The sequence below is a fragment of the Myotis myotis genome, unplaced genomic scaffold, assembly GCF_014108235.1.
Source record: "Myotis myotis isolate mMyoMyo1 unplaced genomic scaffold, mMyoMyo1.p scaffold_m19_p_17, whole genome shotgun sequence".
Taxonomy (NCBI): domain Eukaryota; kingdom Metazoa; phylum Chordata; class Mammalia; order Chiroptera; family Vespertilionidae; genus Myotis; species Myotis myotis.
In genome coordinates, this window is record NW_023416321.1 from 33,256,472 (window position 1) to 33,280,112 (window position 23,641).

The 23,641-nt window shown below is 38.6% G+C and overlaps 1 protein-coding gene across 1 annotated transcript in view; it reads left to right on the forward strand.

Annotated features, from left to right (window-relative positions):
- Nucleotides 1-23,070, forward strand: part of EFCAB5 (EF-hand calcium binding domain 5) — a 92,624-nt gene extending 69,554 nt beyond the window's left edge. Inside the window, 8 exon segments of the mRNA XM_036339720.1 lie at nt 1,826-1,995; nt 2,890-3,118; nt 4,878-5,030; nt 5,815-5,918; nt 7,759-8,012; nt 11,361-11,650; nt 12,014-12,110; nt 22,880-23,070. Coding sequence (XP_036195613.1) covers nt 1,826-1,995; nt 2,890-3,118; nt 4,878-5,030; nt 5,815-5,918; nt 7,759-8,012; nt 11,361-11,650; nt 12,014-12,110; nt 22,880-23,070 — 1,488 coding nt within the window.
- The last annotated feature ends 571 nt before the right edge of the window (nt 23,071-23,641 follow it).

Below are 23,641 nucleotides of genomic sequence, written 5' to 3' on the forward strand. Positions count from 1 at the left end.
GGGATTTCTAATTTCATTTGTGCTGAGACTCAAATAAACCTAGAACAGAAAATAGACTGATATCAAAAAATACCCATAGGGAGATGTGAAAGGAGGTCAAACTATATCTCCCTTGCATGATGTTTTGAGAGTCAGTTCAAAAAGGAACTATTTAAAACAAAGTTATTATAAAGTGGAATCCAACACCACACAATTTTTCATAACACTGCCTAGAAACAAGCTGAGACTATCACAGAATCCTGTCACTTAAAACACATGACCATCATGGGCCACTGTCCACAGCTTTGCCACCCCCTCAAAACCTCCAGCTTGCTGCTTCTCCCAGATAGAAATAATAACATAGCTATCTTCTGCATATATCACAGATTCCTTTGATCCAGGGAACCTGTGTCATTCGGCTCAGCTAAATAGCAAAACTCGATTATTGGAATCATGTCCTGAATGGCTGAAGTTTCCAATGTAGTTTGAAATGGTGTAACTAGGAATAGGAGACCAATCAAGAAAAAGAACTATTATTCCAACTTGCTTCAGAGATCTACAGTATCCCAAGAGAAACCTCACTATATTTTTGTTACTCTATAGATTTTTATGTAGAAAAGGAGAAATAAAGGCAGAAAAAAGGCATGAAAAGTAAACCTAAATATATAGAAAGATGAGACAAATATCAAGGAATGTGTTTCTCATATCCCCCAACTAATGGATGTGTTCAGTATATGTATTAACACATAATATTCTTGGTAACATAATAATATTTTAGGTATAGAGAATTTTCAGTTATTTCAATAGAAATAGTAACTGCATATAGTCTGCAAAATGAGGCCCCAAAAAATCCTTTCCTAAAATGACATAAATCAAATGTCATAGCCAATCTATGTTAAGAATTCCTTCGGAGCGTTTTTCCACGTTCACATAATAGTATATTAAGGTTAAGAAATGAGTAAAATGAAGCCATTTTCTTGCCCCAGCTCTCTAAAATAAATGCTTTTAATGGAATACCAAACAATCTGACTATAGTTCAAAGGGGTATAAGTTTTTAAAAATATGTATATTGGTTTGAAAGAGAGAGAGAGAGGAAGGGAGAGAGAGAAAAAAACACACATCGGTTTTGTTGTTCCACTTATTTATTCATTGGCTGATTCTTGCATGTGCACTGACCATGGGTTGAACCCACAACCTTGGCATATCAGGACAACACTCTAACCCAAGCATGTCAAACTCGCAGCCAGAGGGTCAGCTGCAGGCATGTGGCCCACCGGCCACGAGTTTGACATGCTTGCCTGAGCTACCTACCAGGGTCAAAGGGATCCAAGTAGTATTTTTATTTTATTTTATTTTTTATTGACTTCAGAGAGGAAGGGAGAGGGAGAAAGGGATGAGAGAGAATCATTGATCCGCTGCCTCCTGCATACCCCACACTGAGGACTGAGCCTGCAACCCGGGCATGTGCCCTGACTGGGAATCGAACCGTGACCACTTGGTTCATAAGTCAACGCTCAACCACTGAGCCACACCAGTTGGGTGGGATCCAAGTTTTAAACCTCTAAATTTGAGTAGACTTTGAGATTTATTTATTTACTTACGTATTTTTAGTAAACCAGTCTAATTGGCATAAAGTAAATCCATTACACTCACTAAAATTCAGGTTTGGGGGACAGCTGTAGAGTCAGTGTACACTTTTCTTCACTGCCCATAAATAGTAATATCTTCATTATTTATTCATGAAAATGAAATTATTGGGGTCAAAGGCACAAACTGGCTAATGAAGGAAGATGTGATTAAGAGAATGGCTATTGGCAAATACATCATCAGCAACATTTTGCCATAGGATGCTCAAGTCCATGGAAATAAGAAGATCAGTGCTCATATTTCCCTCTTAGAAGAAAACCGACTACTGCCTCATAGAGGGGCTGTTCTATTAAGGAATGTAGCTTGTACTTTAGATGATGCTCCATTTGTACTGAACAAAGTGCTCTACAGGGACATGAAGGGAATCAGGTAAGAATTTCTTGAAAAAGTTGATTTTACCCTCCTTTTTTAAAAATATGTTTTGATTGATTTTTAGAGAGAGGAAGGGAGATGAATAGAGAGAGAGAAACATTGACAAGAAAGGAACATCATCTACCAGCTGGCTCCTGCATGCCCCCTACTGGGAATTGAGCCCACAACTTTGGCATGTGCCCTAATCAGGAATTGAACCATGGACCTCGTTTCCTGGGTCGACGCTCAACTGCTGAGCCACACCAGCCCGGCGATTTCACCCTTCTTTAAAAAAATAATACAGTGGGGCCTTGACTTACGAGTTTAATTCATTCCGAGACCGAGCTCATTAAGGAGCTCGTTAAGGAGCTCGTTAACTCAAATTACTCTGTCAATGCAAAAAACTCAGCCGAGAGACAGCTGGTATCTCAAAAAACTCCTTAGCCGGGACACTCTTAAGTCAAGTCCCCACTGTAATTCCCTTTCTGAAGTAAATTAGCATTGAAATCCTAGCTAGCTGCCCAAGAGAGAGAAATGCCTCAGGTCACCAATGCTTCTAGAGTGGAGATGACTGGTTTCCAGTCTCAGGTGATTTCACTTGATCATTTCCAGAGTTTACTTAGGCATTGATTGGGCATGTAGGGATTCTGCTTTACAATATCAGCTCAATTATTTCTGCCTGCTCTTTAAAGTATGTCTCCTGCATCCTGATTATATATGTTTTCTCTGTTATGATCTAAGCTTGGTTTTTAAATCTTTCAAGTCAGACTCTCCAAGCTGGTAATTTTACGAGTCCACTTCTCTGACATGTAATGCCAATGATTATGAATGGAGAGTTGATCTAGGTTCTACATGGTTTAACCTAAAGCTCCTCCTGTGTCTTTCTCTCATCCTCCTATTCCTATTCCTTAGCTTTACAGTAATAGATAAAGGGAAGCCAGTTCATGTCCCTCAAGTTCAGCACCATGGGAACATTTTCTTCTGGAACGATTCCCGCAAGGAGAATGATAAAAATGGATCATTCTTGGCTCTGCCTCTTCAGAATGCATATATGAGGATCTTTGGGGTCCTGGCTATTGACACACTAAGAGATCCCCAGAAAATAAACATCTTCTTGCCTCATGAGATCAAATTCTATCAGGTAAGTCAGAGAAGGATTCTTCCATAGCAATGGTAGGATGGCTTCTCCTCTTATACTTTTTACAAAGCAAAACCTGAAACTAGATGAGGGTAGAGCTATATCTGTAGATAGGGTTGTCATATGGTTCCAGTTCCCTGTGTGTATGTGTCAGTATTTTGAGAGGTCCCGCATTACACATGGAAGAACTGTCAGCTTCAGTTGCACAACTATGCTTCAGAATCTCTGGGAAGATTATCAATGTGTCCCATTGCATTAATCACAGAAACAGGATTTTATACTGTAGAACCAAATTCCAACTATTAGACCATTACGACCCACATAGTCAGAATGAACTTTTAGAAAGAACATATTTATGTTTTATGAATAGTGGAACCTAGAAATCCTTTGCTTTTTCTACAAATGGTGCTAAATATGATATGTGATCCCATAGCTCTTGACATCAGTATTATAATTTTTGAGGATAAAGAATGAAGAAAAATGCTTAAGTTTTAGGCACTTTTAAAACTATACAATAACTGGATCATTTCTACAAATATTTAAATTTATGAATGGAAATTGCAATGGAGGAAGATTGAAAGCCTTTATAGAGGCAATAGACATACTATAAAACCTTTATAGCGGCAATTGGGAACTTGCTCTGCCCTTATCATTTGTTTCCCTGTAAGCCCCTGGCTCTTCATATTTATTTACCATTATTTTAAAATTTCTCTTCCCACTTACTGGGTAACTGGAAAATGGTAGAATCTTTTTTCTCTGGACATCTTTTAAAGAATAAGATTCATTCTCATCTGGCATAATGATATGAAGATATTTAGAAGGAAAATGGAGGAGTATGGAGTTATCAGTAGGTGAACTAATACACAGCCTTGTTAGAGAACATGTCCAAATGAATTATAAATAGATTCTCTAGTCCTTGGAGGTAAAGGCTCCTTATTACTTTAGATGCCTTGGGTCCTAATATAAAGTACATATATACATATTTTAAATCTATTTTTATCGATTTCAGAGAGAAGGGGGAGGGAGAGAGAGATAGAAACATCAATGATGAGGGAGACTCATCAGTCAGCTGCCTCCTGCACACCTCACACTGGGGATCCAGCCTGAAACCCAAGCATGTGCCCTGACTGGAAATCATCCGTGACCTCGTTTCATGGATTGACACTCAACCACTGAGCCACACCATCTGGACTACATATATTTTTGAAGACTTTGTGGTTCCTAGAGTTTCTTGACAAGACCACAGATGAGTACTAAGGACTTCCCATTGCTTCTCTATGGAACAGGATCATTTTGTGCCCATAAGAAGACTGTACACGTTGCAAACTTTGGAACCCAGCACATCCTGTTCTGCTGATCTGATGACAATAGCCATGTAAAGATACAGACATTAATACTGCATCAGATCAGGGCACTCCTACCCATCTGCCCAAGGCTGGCATTCATCTTGGCTTTTAAACATTTTTTCTCATTTCAAATTTTATTTTGTTCTTCTGACACTTTTCTGATTGCACATATCACAAATTTCACTGGATGATTATCAGGAAACATATAAGTTATGTGGATCTTATGGTAGATTTCTTTTTACAGCTCTGACTTCTTGATGATTCTTTTTTCATAGTAGAAGCCAGAGCACTGCCTTTTGAGAAGTAATTTGTAGGAAATAGATTATCATTAGTGAAAAACATAATCCAATGGATACATTACTAATTATTTTGCTATTTTAAAAAGAAAAGGCAATTAAAATATTCTGTCTCTACAGGGTGTTGCCAATGTCTTCAGCACTGCCTATCACTATGTCCACAGCCGGGAGCACATCCTGCACGTTGTGATCACGGGCATCAGCTGGCTCTACGACAACATACCAGACATTAACGCCATCTCTACATACTTCATTGAGCCTAGCCCAGAGCAGGTAGGCAAGGCTGGGCCGTATTAGGCCTTCCCAGGGCAACAGAGTTTCTAGATGTTATTGTCTTGCTGATATTTTAAAACCATATTTAGTTAGCCATTAGGCTAATTGGGGACATAGTTCCCATGACACGAACTCAAACTGTCCACAGTTGAGTGGCAGGAATCCATCTCATACTGCCTTAGGCAAAAAGGGGAATTGCTTGACTCATGTGACCGAAATGAAGAAAGGATAGACAGCAAGGTGGCTTCCAAGATGACCAGATCCAGGGATTCAACGCCATCAGGGCTCTCTCAGGTTCTTCTCTCCCCAGTTCTCATGTTGCTTCCCTCTGCACTTTGGCTTTGTACTTCCAGCTAAAGATGGGCTTTTCCCACAAGGCAAAGCCAGCTGCTTAGTAGCTTGAAAAGAATCTTTCCTTTCTGTTCCAATTTGGAAAACCCAAGAAACAAAACTCATTTTGACCTATCCTGAGATGTGCCTGGGATAGGGAACTTTTCTACAGTGCACGTGTAACATCAGAAAAATAATATAAACACGACATTTTATCACAATTATTTTTAAAAATATGCTTTTGGATTTAAATAAGTCTCATATTTTGACATTTTTCTCTTGTGGAACACCTCATTCCTTAATGGTACTGAGTAAGTAAAATGTCACTGTACTTAAAACTAAAAATCAGCTAAGCTTTTCTAATTTTTTCCTACTTATCTGTCCCCAAAAGCTTTAATGAGAATATGAAGTCTAATTATTCTTCTCCATAATGAAATATCTTCCTCTTTTCAAGGGTTCAGACTATGTTTTACGCAATATGATGGTCACAGGGCCCCTAGGTCTAACAGAAATCCACAAAAATCCCCCTACCGTCTTCAGGAAGACATGCATCTTCAGGTATGAGAGGCATCTTCATGTCTGTTTTGTTTGCTTGCCAGAGCACACAGCTGGGTGTGATAGATCTGAAGACACAGCTTTTGCCTCCTATTAGTATACAGTGACTCTCATTCTGATTGGATTTTAGAGACAATCTCCTGACTGCATGGGTCATATGAACTCCTTTCCCCCTCAAGTCCTTTTTAAAACAAATCTCATTGGTGTTTTATATTAAAATTGCATGTTGTTAAGCATGATAGTCTTTTATTTTCTATGATTTTCTTGTAAACAAGGAATTAAATAAAACCCACTATGATTATGACAAATACATCTACACCACTTATCAAAATTCCTCATCTTAATATTAGCCAGCTTGTGAACAAGTATATTTTATTTAAAGAAGACAGGCTGGGCAAAAGAGGACAGGAGTCAAAGAATGTTATCTTCAATAAATACCCAGTTCAGGGTTACTTCAACTGCCTCTCACCTGTGGAATACAGGAACACTATTAAACTGTGGGCAGATGCAAAACATCTTTACTGAGAACACTCCTATTGCAAGAGGGGGCTGACTGCTTCTTGGGGAGGGTCAGTGTAGCTGAGCAGCCAATAACCTATCTAGCCTGAAGGCTAAGTTGATATTTAAGTACCTATTTAATTAAATTTTAGTACCAGAATGTTCATTAAGTTAGAAACTCTTTTTCTATTATTATTTCTATTTCTAGTCACATAATTATTCCTTGTGGTGTTCAAGAGCTTTAGGGGAGTCTTTGTAATATCCAGACTCATTTAATGATGCATCAGTTTAACATGATGCATCATTACTATTGTTATAAAGTCACACAGTGGTGGGAGTAGCAAAAGACAGAATCTTAGCTGTCATTATAGGGTTGGTATTATAAACTGTAAATGTGCTTTTTTTTTTTTTTGAGGCAATGCAAAGCACCAACATTTTTACAAATACCTCAAAAGAATGACATCCCAATGTAGATGGGGAAAGAGGAAAGGAGATAAAGAGATGTGTCCATACCTTACTATGCCACTGCATTTCTGTGAAAACCTCTGGTCTCTCACTGAAGCAGATGCTGTTGATGCCCAGCCCAGATCCCCCATGTATCTTTTGCCAGCTGCTGCAAGTGCTACTGCTAATGACTCACACTGTAGCTTTCTCAGGAGGAGTGCCCTTGAGAAATGGGAGCTTCTCACCAGGAGGTGCCTACCAGTTATGTAAACACTCTTCCCCACCCACAGAGCAACTTAGAGCCAACCACTGACAAAGACCTCTTCCTTGCATCCAGGTGGGACAGACTTTGCTTCCCAGAGCTCCCCTTGGGATCAGGCTGAGGTTAGACTTTACCTGAAATCACATTCTTATGTAGCTTTTCCCCCTTCCCTCTCCTGCTTTCCTTAGACCCTCACAGGTTTCTCCTGAGAGCGTTCCCTTAACAAATCATTTCCCTGTCTCGGGTGCTGCTTCTAGAGAACCTAACATGCATCATTCCTTCAGGCATTCCTCCAATACTTCCTGGACAACATGTAAACAAACAAAAAAATGAATACCTTTCAGATAAGTATGAGTCCAGTAAAGACAATAAAGCAGAATAACATGAGGGAGCGTGACTCAGGCGCTACTACTTTAGATTACACGGGTAGGGAAGGCTTCTCTAAGAGGAGATGAGTGAGTGAGCTGAGGGAGAGCTCTGAAATCAAGAGATGAAGTGGTCCAGGCAGATGAAATAGCAACAAGAGCTGGTGGGCTGAAGTGTAGTAGGCACAAAAGAGAGGGATTCAGTATGTCTGGGTGGAATGTTATGAACAGGCTTATCTTCGATACCCTTATGCTTATTTGGTTTGGATTTCAGGGATTTCCTTTTTAAGTGTACAGACAGTTCAGAAGTTCTTTTGACCTCTGTCTGTGGAGAAAACCACATTGCAATTCCACTTCGTGAGAGAACAGGAGAGGCTCTGGGGGCTCTCGATTTTAACATTGGCAAGAGGAAGATGTTGTTTTATCGAGAATTTAAAGATCTACAGAAAATGGTGAAGGTGACCCAAGCTGCCTGCTATGAAATACTGGACGAGTTATCTGGAGAAAAAGAGAAAAATCGTATCTTAGGTATTGTGAATGTGGTGACAGTCTAAATTTATGGGTTTAATTAGTTTTGGGGAAATCACAGGCAATGCAATGAAGGATGTTTTCTAAAATGAGTTGTTGCAATATACAGATTTTCCTCATGAAAGAAATACCCTCATGCAGTCTTGGACTGATGAGTATGAGCGATAAATTAAAGTAAAGGGTAAGGAATTGCATTTTCTTGGCTAGAATCACATGGTTTTAGAATTAGAAAGCCTCCTAAAGGCAATATAGGACTAGCATTTATTAAATGCCCCATCATATACCAAGCACTTTAAATATGCTATTTCAATTAGTCCTGACCATAACTCTATGAGGTGAGTGGTGATGCCTCATCTTATAGGTGAGAAAGGCAAAGTTTAAAGAAACAAAACAACTTGCACCAAATCACAGTTAGCAAGTGGTGGAGACTGGATTTACACTCAAGTTTGGGTGCTCTTTCCACTGTATTACATAGCGTTAAGTCATCAGAGCATCTGATTTTACAGATAAAGAAGCTAAAGCCCATCAGAGTAAAGGTCCCGTAGCAAGCTAGGGACAGAGCCAAGACCGGACCTCAATCCTTGTGATTCCACATCCATTAGGCTACTCCCGATACAGTTTGGGCAGAAGGGAGGAAGAAGGAAGCATGGAAACCTTTGACTACCTAGAAGAGAGTGAATGGAAAGAGAAGAGTAACACGTGTATAATTAAGCTAACAGCTTTCTAGCCATTACATAGGGTGGGGAGGGATATGAAGAAAAAAAAAAAGAAGAAAATTCATGTCTTGTGAGGGTTCACTATGTATAAGGCCAAAATTAAGCACTTTTACATATATCAACTTTTTTTCCATGCTTCATTTCTTTAATCATGTGGTAACAAAGATAACAGACTTACAAATATCATTTGGATGTGCACTTATTTTTGTTTAAAGTATTACATATGTCTCCTTTTTCCCCCATCAACCCCTCCCTGGCCACTCACACCCTCCAGGACATACCCCCACCGCCCCAGGGTTGGTGTCCATTGGTTATGCTTATATGCATGCATAGTAGTCCTTTGGTTGATCTCTTATTCCCGCCCCCGCCCCCCCCCCCCCCCCCCCCGGCCTACCATCCCCTGACTTCCCTCTGAGCTTTGACGGTCTGTTCGATGCTTCTTTGTCTCTGGATCTATTTTTGTTCATCAGTTTATGTGGTTCTTATATCCCACAAATGAGTGAGATCATGTAATATTTATCTTTCTCTGACTTATTTCGCTTAGCATAATGCTCTCCAGGTCCATCCATGCTGCTGAAACCAGGGCTTTAGTTTGCTGGAAGATTTTTTACTACTGCTTCAATTTAATTGGTAGTTATTTGCCTAGTCAGGTTTTTTGGTTCTTCCTGATTGAGTTTTGGAAGCTTGTATTTTTCTAAGAATATGTCTATTTCATCTAGGTTGTCCAGTTTGTTGGAGTAGAGTTGTTCGTAGTATATTTTTACAATCTTTTGTATTTCTGTGGGGTTGGTTGTTACTTCACCTCTTTCATTTCTGATTTTGTTTATTTGGGTCCTCTCTGTTTCTTGGTGAGCCTGGCTAGAGGTTCATCAATCTTGTTTATCCTTTCAAAGGACCAGCTCTTGGTTGTATATTGATCTTTTGTATTGTGTTGTTTTTTTTTTGGGGGGGGGGGTCTCTATGTCGTTGATTTCCGTTCTGATCTTTGTTATTTCCTTCTTCCTGCTTACTCTGGGCTTTTCTTGTTGCTCTCTTTCAAATTCTTTAAGTTGTAGGGTTAGATAATTTATTACCATTTTTTCTTGTTGTTGTTGTTTTTTGTTTTTTTTTGAGGTAGGCCTGAAGAGCTATGAACTTTCCTCTCAGGTCTGCTTTCACTTTGTACCACAGATTTTGGATTGTTGTCTTTTCATTGTCATTTGTTACCAGGATGCTTTTTATTTCTTTTGATGTCTTTTATAATGGTAACCCAATCACTGTTTAATAGCATGCTATTTAGCCTCCAAATTTTTGATTTTTTTTCCCTTTGTCTTATTTTGTAGTTGATTTCTAATTATATGCCATTGTAATCTGAGAAGATGCTTGATATGATTTCTATCTTCTTGAATTTGAAGAGACTTTGCCTATGTCCTAAGTCCTATTATGCGGTCTATCTTTGAAAATGTCCCATGTGCACTTGAATGTATATTCTGTAGCTTTAGGGTGAAATGTTCTGAAGATGTCAATTAATTCCATCTGATCTAGTGAGTCATTTAGGATTGCTGTTTCTTTGCTGATTTTTTGTTTAGAGGATTTATCCAGTGTTGTCAATGGGATATTAAAGTCCCCTACTATGACTGTATTGGTGTCGGCCTCTTCCTTGATATCTTCCAGAAGTGTTTTTATGTATTTGGGTGCTCCTGTATTGGGTGCATATATGTTAACTAGAGTTATATCCTCTTGTTGAATTGCTGCCTTTAGTATTATGAAGTCACCCTCTTTATCTCTTGTTATGGCCTTCACTTTGAGGTCTATTTTGTCAGATAAAAGTATTGTTACCCCAGCTTTTCTTCCATTTCCATTTGCCTGAAAAACTTTTTTCCATCCCTTCACTATCCATCTGTGTGAGTCCTTTGTTCTGAGGTGGGTCTCTTGTACACAGCAAATATATGGGTCATGTTTTCTTATCCATTCAGTACTCTATATCTTTTGATTGGAGCATTTAACCCATTTACATTTAAGGCTATTATTGATAGGTACTTATCGCCATTTTTATTCTTTATACCTGTGTTCCTTCTTCCCTTTCTATTTCTTCTTTTCACAGAAGTCCCGTTAGCATTTCTTGCATTGCTGGCTTGGTGATAATAAACTCCCTTAGCCCTTTTTTGTCTGTGAAGCTCCTGATTTTACCTTCAATTTTGAATGATAGCCTTGTTGGGTATAGTATTCTTGGATTCAGTCCCTTGCTTTGCATAACTTTGTATATTTAATTCCATTCCGTTCTGGCCTGATTATATCAACTCATTTAATGTCCACACTCACCCGAGAAGTAGGAATCAATCCCATTCTCACAGAAAAGGAAGAGGAGGTTCAAAGAGACAAAAGAATAAGGGGGAGAGTAGATATTCAAACTAAGATCTAATGCCAAAACACGAGTTTCCTTTCACCTTTCCTCAAAGCCTCTTCCTGTGCATTTTACCAGGTGTAGTTTCATTTCTGCCTTTTGATTTCATGACTAGAAAAACTAAGATTGTTTAAAACTGTAAGATATGATCTTTTTTCTAAAATAATTTTATTATATTATGCTCAGAATCCTCTGAAAAATATAATGTATGTATAAACAACCATGTGGGATATAATTCTGTTATTCCAGAGATTGAAAATGCAGGAGAAGTCCAGCAGGCAGGAGTTCTCTTCTTCCGAATCATGCTGCAAGAGCTGCAGAAAAGCCTTCGGCAGCTTACCTCCATGGACTTTGTATCACTGTTGCTCCATGATTACCGTTCTGCAATACAATCAAATAAATCTCTGACAGCCAGCCAGTTACACGAGTTGGAAGCCAATGCAAAACTAATACCTGACATCCTGACAGCGGTTATCTTGTTCATTCATCCAGAGTTGGAATCATCACATGAATTAGAAATTTGGGATAAATGTAAACTGGTAAGTTCTTTTTAAGTATTCTTTTTATTGAAAAATAACCCACACAAGTTTAGGCACGCAAATCATAATTGCACGAATCATAAGTGTACAAATGCAAGGATTTTTACACAATGAACATTTGTAACCACCTAAATTAAGAAACAGATCCTAGGGGCATCTCAAAAGCCCTCCTTTGTACTCTCTCCCATGTCTCCCTCTCCCCCCACATACACACACCTAGGGTGACCAGAAGTCTGACTTCTAATACCATTCGTTGGTTTTGCCTGTTTTCTAATTTATATAAATGAAATTATACAAACTAGTGAATTGGGTACTCTAGTTCCACTCGCTGGTGATCCCATAATTTTTGTTCTTTATTCACAGTACTTTAACAAACACTTAGTTGAGAGTATTTGTGCCTTTGATCCAACTGCGAAGAATGTAAAAGTTAATTTAAAGCTCATTGGTAACTATCTCAAAGGTAAATTTCTTTTTAATTATGGTCTAAATTGTACTAACAACAATAAAACACAGTTGCAAAAGATATCTGAATAAAGTAAGTAGCTCACAAATTCAATTTTTAGGAAAAATAGTTCTGAATATAGTCTCCTAAAAGGAGGGACACTGGCTATAATTTATGCATTCCCCAAAGTGACTGCCTCTGCCACCCACATGAGAATTCAGAAGCACATCTGTCTCCCACTCACTTTTTGGAGGAGAATCAGCAGGAATCTAGAGCAGTGAGGCTCCCAGGCTGGAGAAGGTGATGAGCTCTTTGGCCATGGAGAATTAGCCACATGTGAGAGTAAATACTGGTATACAGAGGCAGGCAAAAGTAGGTCTACAGTTGTTTATATGGAAAATACAATAATTACAATAACAATACAAGAATAAACTCTGCTTTGTGGTCTCACAACTGTAAACCTACTTTTGCCCTATGCTGTACATATGCAAGCACACATTCCTCCATGGGTGCGCATTACCTGAATGGAGACCTCAGGTCACTTATGTGAATGGAAAAGTAAGGAATAAATTTAAGGTTTGTTCCTTTTTGTTACTCACGAAAAACTAGTATTAGGTGGGAAAACGACTCTGTAGAAATTGTTCAGTAAACCTGTCCCTCCCTTTCCCTTTCCCCTCACCTACTTTCTGTGGAAATTCTAGATCAAGTCAGAAGGGTTTCTGCACTTCTGTGATTCTTATATTAGGCCGAGAGACTCAGAACCAAAGAGATTCCTAGGGCGAGAGGAATGAAAAGGCAACTCAGAGGAAGACAACCACAATCCTCAGGGTGTCTGTGGCAGTGGACGCATATAGTACAGGGGGAGCACATAGCAGTGAGCTGGGGCGCATGTTTGAGAAAGAAGTTGTCTAGCATAGGAAGACGAGATACTCCCAGAAGTTTGGGAGTGCTAGAAAATAAGAGAAAACACAAGATTCAAATAAAAGTTACCATGGATTAGTGGGGATTATGAGCGACATGAGTAAAGATTAGAATTCGTATTAGGAAGGGCCTCATGGGTCTGGGCTGATTCAGGAGAGCCTCTGGATTCATAGGTGTTACAGGTCTCACTTCTTCTAAGGAAGTGATTCAAGGGAAACAATAACAGTAGCAACAACAAAACGAATACTTGTTCATCGTATACGTGCATAAACTAGGTCCACATTTGTTCACCGTTCACTGGGGACTTAACAATCCTGAAGAAATGTTTTCTATGTCAGTGCCTCCTTGGTGCTCTTCCCTTTGGAGTAGATTCAGTTCCCATTCGTGAGCCCCAGGACCCCCTGCCCTCCATGTGTGACCAGTTTGTCAAACTGACTTTCTCCTTGAGCCCTTAACCACGTTGGTCCCCATCCATATTGCCAGACTCTTGGCCTAGATCCAGACCCTGCTGCCAGGGTCACTTGTGTCCTCTCAGACTGATGCTGCCTTTCTTGGGTGAGGACTCAGGCTCCCATCACTGTCAAATCCAGTCCCTCTGTGAGATGGGATCTGGAAATGAGCAGCAGGCCCCTCCGCTCTCTACCTTGCAGGTGTATCCAGGAATTGGCTCTCAGCCCTTAATAAGCCTATTCCCAGACAAAGGCATCTTCTGTGGAATTGTACCAATGTTTCAAGGGACTCTCTTAAGGCCCACCTCTGATCTGCATGTCTTATATAACCCCTTTGTTTCAGAAAACATGCTAATTTCTGTTTGCTCTGCTTGCTGCCACTTTGATCTGTGCTAGCTAATTCCGGAGCACCCTTGATCTCCAATGATCCCCACCACTTTCTCTTTTCCAACAGTGTCCTCAGGTGGCAGGAATACTAACAATGCTGGATTCAGCCAGAAACCAATATTCCCTAGGCTACCCTACCACCAGCACCAAGCCTTCAGCATTATCATAGCCTCTGCAGCAATCAAGACAGTTCATCAGCCACCCAGATACCAACCCTCTCTCCTTCAGATGCAACTGTATTCTAAGCTCCCCATTTGGGGAAAGGAAGCAGAACTCTTTGGGGCCCCTTTCTCTTTATGCCAAAAAGAAAGGAGTCTTCTGGCATCGGATTCTGTTGCTCAAAGTTTATTGAATCTTCTGGCAGCATTAAGTACGGCACCTACCCAACCACCCCAATCAGCATGAAATGCTACCAATAATATTTGTAGAAGTTCTCTGGATGGGGAGGGACTGTTAGCATAGCTCCTAACCCACCAAGCCTTCCAAACTAATGATTTTGCCAGGAAGACAGAATTAGGGCTGATGATGTACCCACACTTTCTTAGGGCTTCTGCTGTCAACTCTTACTTTTATTAAGATAATGACATAAAAGGGTTTTCTCTTTTTATAGTTGAATAATATTCCATTACCTATGCCTCATTTTTATTCATGTTAATGAACATTGTTTATACGTCTTCTCTATTGTAATGCTGCAATGAACAAAGGAATGCAGATATCTCAAGATAGTGATTTCATTTCCTTCAACTGTATACCAGAAGAGGGGAATTGCTTAACCATATGGAAATTCTACTTCTCATGTTTTGAGGAAACTCCATACTGTCTTCCAAAGTGTCTACATCAATTTACATTCCCACCAATAGTGCACAAGCGTTCTCCTTTCTTCACATCCTTGCCAACACTGATTTCTTGTCCTTTTTATGATAATCGATCTAACGGGTACAGTGTGGTATCTCATTGTGATTTGGGTTTGCATTTCTAGAACGGGGTGTTTTCTGGTGGAATTCCAGGCAGCTGTGTCACCTCTAGATGAGGCAGTCATCTATGAAGGAGCAGCTTTGTTCAGTATGCTTATCCTCTCAAGTCTGTACCACTGTATGTGAATGTTACTGACATACTTCCCTGTGGGGGACCCAGTGACTCCACTGGCCACCCCGACAGCTATACATGCAGTAGCATATCAATAACCTGCTACCCTCTGCCTAAAGTACTCCCAGTAGTTGGCCTCTCCTACCTAAAGACCCATGACCTGACTATCTTCTCAAGAATCTGTTCTCCCCACTCCACTTTCGACCTCTGTGGCCAGCCTGGCCTAGTCTTTCTGTAAGGTGCCCCATACCTGCCCCATGTTCCCTCCCAGGGAGTTTGGACAGATGTTGTCTACCGGTAAATGTTCTCAGACCCAGAGGGAAGAAGAGCTGTCTCCTAGTAAAGCCAGAATCACTCTGCTATCTAGAACCTGTATTTCTCCCAAGTGGCCACACTTCCTTCCCACAGGTAAATCCAAAAAAAGAAAAAGAAAATCTGAGGCTCTCTGTCCACCGACACTGATCTCAGCAGGAGTTTCCTAGGCCCTCTACTTTTTCTGCAAGTCCCAGGGTTCCCCTTGGCCAAAGAAGCCAGACTCAGTGTGATTATTTATAAAGATGATTGTCACCACTTGGACCTAGCATTGTTGGGTGGTAGTCCCTTCCGGGGCTTGCTGGCTCCTACTTGTAGGAAAAGAGCTGCTATCACAGTTAGACCCAGGTTTAACAGGAAGCCTAGAATGTGCCATTTATGAGTTGCTCATGGATTTCAGGCTCTAGAGAAGGAAACATCTGTTCAGTGTTAGAGCAGATTCCCTTTGTCCTGGCAAGAACCTCTTCAGGGCCCTTTTAATTAAGATATTAGACAAGCATTCACTCACACACTGTTCAGGAGACTATTTGGGGGCCTGGATGCTTGACCCATTTCCCGTGCAAGTAGACCCCTTCCATTGTCAGTCCAAGTCATCTGGGAATAAAAAGAAAGAAGAAAACTGAAATCAGCAATTTTCTTTCTGCTCTTTATCATGCCTTTTGATTTTAAAATTTGAAGTTTTCCAACAGTAGTTACTGAATTAAAAGAAATAACTAAAATTGGTTTTGTCTAATATCATTGCTGGTTTGATATCTGATAAAGACTATTAAAAATCAATTTAATGAGAACTTTTTCTCTTTAAGGCAAGCATATTTTTCAGGTTCCTTTGACACTCATAATTTTTTATCTTAGTGATATTAAAACAATTTTTTACCCAAAGGACTATAAAAAATGTATTTTTTATTAAAGTTCTTAAAAAGGTCTAAAAGAACTAAAAAACTTCTAACAGAAAGAGTCAGTAGCCCATCTTTCTTCTCTTCTCACTCACCCCAGGTCCCCTCACTAGGGGCAATTCTTTTTTGCCCATTTAACTGTTTCTTCTGGCAATAGCACATTTCAATATTTCTAGTTTTTGTAATATTGCTATCTTTAATTCATCAATTTTAAACCTTGTCAATTGATTTTCTCTTTATAGATGAAAGTTTAGTTGTTACACCACCATTCTCTTACCCTATCCTCCTGATGTAGTTATATTACAAATGGGGATTAAGTCAAAATGCAATGTTTACATGATTTTGCCAATGCAAATATTATCCACAACTGAGCACTGCAGCATACGGATTGCTCCTTTTTCACTTTTAATTTTTCATGAAATAAATAATTGCATTTTATTTTTTAAATTGCTTAATTTTATTTGTACTTCTTGATAATTCCTACCCCTTCCATTTATCTCTTTATATAATTTCCCAAAAGGTTACATTTATCAGGTAATATTTTTAGTTCTAATTTTTTTTTGAGCCATTCCTTCTAGAGATTTTAATTTTCTTTCTATCTGGAGTCTTCCTGCACCCCCGATCTGCTACTCAGCTGCCTTCCTGATATTTACTTTTCTGACCCCATAGAAATTTATTTTGCCATTCTCTTAGTTCATTCTTTCTTGACCTACTCCTGTGTTTTGAGACAGCATTTTTCCAGTAGTTTTCTGAGTTAGAGCACATGATTGGTAAATTTTTTGAGACCTTTCATGTCTGAAAGTTTGCCAGGTAATAATAATTTAGAAGACATTGCCCATTGTCTCCCCCCCCCCCCCCCCGCCCAGAAATTGAGATATAATTCAATTTCCACAAATTTCACCATTTTAAAGTGTGCCATTCAGTGTGTATGTGTTTTTTTAGTATATTCATCAGGTTGTGTAACCATCACCACTATCTAATTTTAGAACATTTTTATCACTCCAAAAGAAACCCAGTACCCATTAGCAGTCACTCTCCCATGCCCATCCCCATCCCAGCCCCTGGCAACCACCAATCTACTTTCTATCCAGTTTTGCCTATTCTGGACATTTCATATAAATGGAATCATACAATATGTGGCTTTTTGTATCTGGCTTCTTTCACTTAGCATAATGCTTCAAGTTTCATCTATGTTCTAGCATGTATCAGTACTTAATTCCTCTTCTACAGCCAAATAATATTCTATTATATGGATATCCCACATTTTACATATCTATTTATCAGTCAATAGACATATGGGTTGCTTCTACTTTTTGGCTATTGTGAACATCAGTTTACAAGTTTTTGTGTGAGCATATATTTTTAGTTCTTGTGGTTATATAGCGAGGAGTGGAATGCTGGGTCAAATGTAAACTCTATGTTCCTAAGGAAATGGCTCCAAGGTCACAAGAAACTTGGAATCTTCCAAGATTGCTATTGAGAAGTCTGTATCCTTTCTGATTTGATTCTGTGCATGTGACCTTTTTCTGTGCCACATACCCCTACCCCCAAAGCTATAGAATTACCTTTTATCTCAAAGACTATCAAATTTCATAATGATATGCTTTTATATGGGTCTGTTTCCATCCATTGATATAAGCATTCACTGGGCCTTTTCAATTGTAAAACTCAGGTCCTTAAGTCCTTGATAATTTCCTCCATGGCATCAAGGTTGCTACTTATGACTGTGGAATTTGTACACTGCACAAAGGTGCTCTACTGAGGAGGTGGGAGGGGGCTGAAATCGAACCAGGAGTCCATTCATTAAACTGTGTGCTTTAGCATAAGGCCACATCTGCTTGTATGAGGGGCATCTCTTTCTTGACACACCTTTTTCTGCTCATCAAGCTATGTGCTCACAGAGTGCATTCTTCCATGGTGGGTGTCTTTTTCTCATTTACACAAAGATGACCTAGAGGTTGGTGGTGGCCCTGCCCTCTTTTCTGTATTGTGTCTTTGGAATTCCTATTGTTTAGACATTGGATCGCCTAAATTTAGTCTCCCAAATCCTTGTATTTTTCCTCCTATTTTGCATCTTTTTGTCTTTTTTTTCCCACTTTCTGAGACATTCTCATTCTTCTAATCCTATTGAATATTTGTTTCTGCATGCTTTAATGTCTAAGAGCTTTGTTGTTGCTGTTCTTTAAATACTTGCTATTACAACATCTGTTCTGTTTCTTGAATGCAATGTCTTCTCTCTCTGAAGGTATTAATGATAATTATTTTTTAAAGTTTTCTTCTCCCTGTTGTTTCTCCTCTTTCCTTCTGTTTCAGTGTTTTGGTGTTTGTATGTCATCTTCTTTACATCTCCTACACTCTAGGCAACTCCTCACCCCAACCCTAGGAACTTTTTCCTCAGAAAAGGTAACATAGAAAGTCTCTGACCTAGGGGGCGTCAGACACAGCGGAGAAGGGAGAGCACCAGAGTGAAAACAGGGAGAGTATGAGTGTGTCTACTGAACACTGAGACACCTGTAGGCTTTCCCCACTAAGCTCCAACAAAAAGGAGCAAACAAAAGGCACAAACAACTGATACCTACACCACTGAAGTGCAAGGAAATAGTGCAGGACTTTTATTTGTAATACATTTATCCCATCAATGTCGGATTTCTATTTTTTACTGTTTTAAAATAAATAATTTATAAATAAATATACATATATTTGGATCATGTTCAACATCCGTTACTGATAGAGGGATATGATCTAAGAATTTAAAAGCTGCTATATTAAAGTATGAATTTTTATAAAGATAAATTGCATTGATTTCAATTTGTACATAATCTGATCTATGGCTACATCATTTTAAAAAGCCAATACAATGTGATATTGTGCAGAAGTTGTGCTTACACTAGGAATGAAATTAATGCAAGAACTCAATGTTCAGCCTGGAATAAACTTCCACCCAAACTTTGATAACTCAAGAAAAAAAGTGGAAGATTTAACTTAATCCAGTGTTAAAGCAGAGATCCATAAATGGAGGTTTAATTAGAAATATCCCATATTATTCTAATGTTTTAATCAAAATGAATTTCCTATGGAATTAAAAGTTTGATTAAACTTGAATCTTTTGAAATCAATAGGTTTATAAACAGATTCAAAGTTTGTCTCAGCAATTATTTTAGCTCAGATGTCTTCAAATAATTTCCTATAACCCTTACCAATGCAAAGCAAAGCAAAAAAAAAAAAAAAAAAAAAAGCACAACAATTTCTTATGGTTAGAAAAGGAAAAAAAAAAGTAGTGTGTTTGCTTGAAAGAATTGTAAAATCTGTGGAATTGCTGCAAAGATCTGGCATCTATCCACCACAAGAGAGCAGCAGTGCTCAACCACTGTTAATGGGAACCCCACAAAGCAGCAATTTTCAACCCGTTTCTGTGCCACCACACACTGGTGTGCCACAAGAATGTTTACAACCTGCAATACCTGACTATTTAGTCAGTAGCACTGGCCACTTTTCCCTCAGATTGTCAAATAAAAAAATGACAACAGCCAACACAACAGCTTTCAGGTGTGAATAAATCAAAAGAATACCTATTTTTTTTTTTTCGGTCAGGTCGGCAAAAAATATATTTTTTGGTGTGCCACAGAATTTTAGTAATTAGTTTATGTGTGCCATCAGACGAAGAAGGTTGAAAATCACTGCCACAGAGCAATGGAGGCTTCATTCGAGGAATAAATTAAAGCCAGCTGTTACTACATCAATCTCGCACTGGAAAGGGCAGGAAACAGAAACTATGGCCCAGACAGGTTTGGAGCTTCTGTCCCTGGTAACAAGACAGGAAATAAGCCACAGGGGCTTGTGAAAGGGAGTGACCTCGCTCCCTCTTCTCGAGTCCTTGAATCACCATGGCGATGGCTGACTGGCTTAATAATGGTTGCAGATAGGAGTCTATTCATTTGGATGTCAGATAAGAACACTGTGGCAGGCATCAAAGAAACAGAGCTCTTCATGGGGGTTTAGGAGGGGGAGAATAAAAGCTGTGGGGAGCAGGAGAGCTGTCCTATGTCAGAAAATCAGTTAGGACTGGTTTTAAAAGTATTCTGGGGTGATCTTTTATTTAATTAAATTCATAACATTAAGATAATCAGAGTAATCTTTGCAGTCTATAGCATTACTTTGTTTCAGGAACTAATAAACACAAAAAGGGATCAATTATAACAAAATGCACCTCAAAATTGTACATTTGTATGTTGATTGGTCTAGTATTACCCATAACATGAGGTGAATCAGGTACATTTCATGTGCTCTCAGGACCAGCATTTGTTTTTATTCATAATTGTCACTAATGTTACTGAGTTATAATCTGAAAAGACTTAGTATTTGAAAAAACTAACTTAATTATTCCATAATTGAATGTTGTTTCAATTCAACATTTATTGAACACTTATAATTGGGAGAAGACAGTGCCTGTGTGTGTGTGTGTGTGTGTGTTAAAAGAGAATTCTAGAACATTGTGTCTGCGTTTTAAAGTCAGTTTAAAAAAAATTTGAGACTTGTGAATGTTTTCCACATTTTATGTGCCTTCATGTTGACAGACGATAGGGAAGTAAAATATGTTGTCTTTCATTTAATAGATATCCATAAGTAACAACTGTCATTGTTAAAGAGCTATGGAGAGCCCTGGCCAGTGTGGCTTGCTTGGTTGAGCATTGTCCCAGGCACTGAAAGGTCACTAGTTTGATTGCCAGTTAGAGCATATGGTCAGATAGTGGGTTCAATCCCTGGTTGGGAGGCAACCAATCCATGTTTCTCTTTCTCGCTGTCTCTCTGACCCCATCCCTCCCTCTCTCTCTAAAATCAATTTTTTTAAAAAGAACTATGGCCCTGGCCGGTTTGGCTCAGTGGATGGAGCGTTGGCCTGCAGCCTGAAGGGTCCCAGGTTTGATTCCAGTCAAGGACATGTACCTTGGTTGTGGGCACATCCCCAGTGGGGAGTGTGCAGGAGGCAGCTGATCGATGTTTCTAACTCTCTATCCCTCTCCCTTCTTCTCTGTAAAAAATCAATAAAATATTTTTTTTTAAAAAAAAAAAAACTATGGATAGGAAATATTTAAAACCTCTTATTCAATTATAAATATTATTTATGGTTTATTCAACTCAAATCAGCAAACATTGTTGAGTTAGGCATAGACCTGAGGGTGGGAGGCATCTGAAAGAAGGCAATTAATATTTATTTTTTTTAGCAACTACTCTGTGTCAGATTTTCACATATCTTTTCTCATTAATTTTCATAACAATTCTAAGGTATTATCCCTGTTTTATGGAAGAAGAGACAGGTTCAGAACAATTAGGTGACCTGCTCCAGGGCACAAGACTAGTTGGGGTAAAGTCAAGATTAGAACCCATGCCCGGCTAATGTGGCTCAGTGGTTGAATGCCAACCAATGAACCCAGGGCACATGCCTGGGGCTGTGCAGGAGGCAGCTGATCCAATGATGTTTCTATCCTTTTTCCCCTCTCCATTCGTCTCTCTGATATCAAAAAATATATATTTAAAAAATAATTGGAACCCAGATCTGTTCAACACTACCATATAGTCTTTCCATTAGACCAGTGGTTCTCAACCTTCTGGCCCTTTAAATACAGTTCCTCATGTTGTGACCCAACCATAAAATTATTTTCGTTGCTACTTCATAACTGTAATGTTGCTACTGTTATGGATCGTAATGTAAATATCTGATATGCAGGATGGTCTTAGGCGACCCCTGTGAAAGGGTCGTTCAACCGCCAAAGGGGTCGCGACCCACAGGTTGAGAACCGCTGCATTTGACCATTCTATCTGACCATTAGTCATTGACTTCTGGGAAAAAGTAACTTTTATAAATGGCAGTTTAATGCTTTTCAATTTTACATGAATCTTAATGGTATGTAGTGATTCTATATTTTAAAGTAATTTTAAATTAAGAAATATTTCAAACATAGAAGTTTGAGACTAACACCTGTAGTCATTATGGACCCATATTCTATATCCAACCTTAATATTATGATGTTTGAGTCAGACTTTTTTTAAAAAAAGAAAACATTATAAGGCCCTGGCTAGTGTTCTCAGTGGTTAGTGTCAACGAGAGCACAGAAGGGTTGCAAGTTCGATCCCAGCCTGGTTGGGGTGGGTGTGGGACACAACCAATCAATGTTTTCTCACATTAATGTCTGTCATCTGTCTGTCTCTCTTCCTCTCCCTTCTTTCCTCCTACTCTCTAAAAATCAATGGAAAAATATTCTCCAGTGAGGATTAACAACAAAAAACATTAAAGGAACAGTTGAGACTTTCTACCCCTCCTTGATCCTATTTTCTTCCTCCCTAGAGATAATACTATTATGAATTTGGTATTTATTATGAATGATTTCTTACTTTTACTACATGCTTATGAATCCATAAACAATACATTATTTTACAGGTTTTAAAACTTAAAAATTGTATCCAAAGAACATATTATCCTACAACTTACATTTTGTGCTCAATGTTTTGAGATTTATCCACATGATATATATAGCTCTAATTCTTTAATTGTTGTTAAATGCTGTGTATTTCATTAGATGACTACACCAAAATTTTTAATTCTTAGATATTTAAACAAGATTCTGCTATGGTTTTTACTCCAAACATATCTAATGAACTTTCATCATAATAATGGAACTTACATTTTAATTTAAAAAGTGCAAAACTATTCACACTAACTTTTTTTTCCCCTTTGGTGCAGGTCATTCCCGAATCAATGTGTGGAAATTGCATAGTATTGTCATGGAGTACCTATACCATTGGTCACACATCTGTTTAGCTCTCATAGAACTAAAGATAAAACTAAATGGTGCTATTATACCCCCATTGCCCTCAAAGACTGACTCCTGTGTGTATGCCAAAATGCCAGGTGCAAGCTTGCTAGGTAAATGATAATGGAATTGGTGCTGTATTTAGAATATTTTTGTTATGTGCAGTTTTGTTAACTATAAAATATTTTCAATTGGAAGAAAATAGACATATAGACATATGCTGCTACTAGACACTTGCCTCAGCACTTTTTAAAATCAAAAGTGCTACCTAAGGAGAAGTTAGATCTAAAAAATATACAGTTAAGGTAGCCATAAACAAATGCATGTTATAGAATATATTCAAATCTTTCCTTTCAATTTTAGTTTTTATCTGCCATGGGACTATTATGCTTGGCTGAAGAGAGTTATTTTCATTCTTTTAAGGTACAAAGTAAAGACCAAAGATTCAGAAAATAAAATGGCAGCTTTTACATCAAAAGAGGACCAAATAATAAAGATTTTTAAGAAATGGACTGGGAATTGTTTTTCTAATTTTTCAAAGACTAATATGAGTACTACCATTTCTCCCTCCTCATCACCACACACACACTTACCTTAGTAACAAGTTATTTCAATAAATAGAAATCCTTGTGGGAAAATGTTTGTCCAAGACTCATGGAAAAAAGAAAACACCTTAAAAAAAATAACAACAT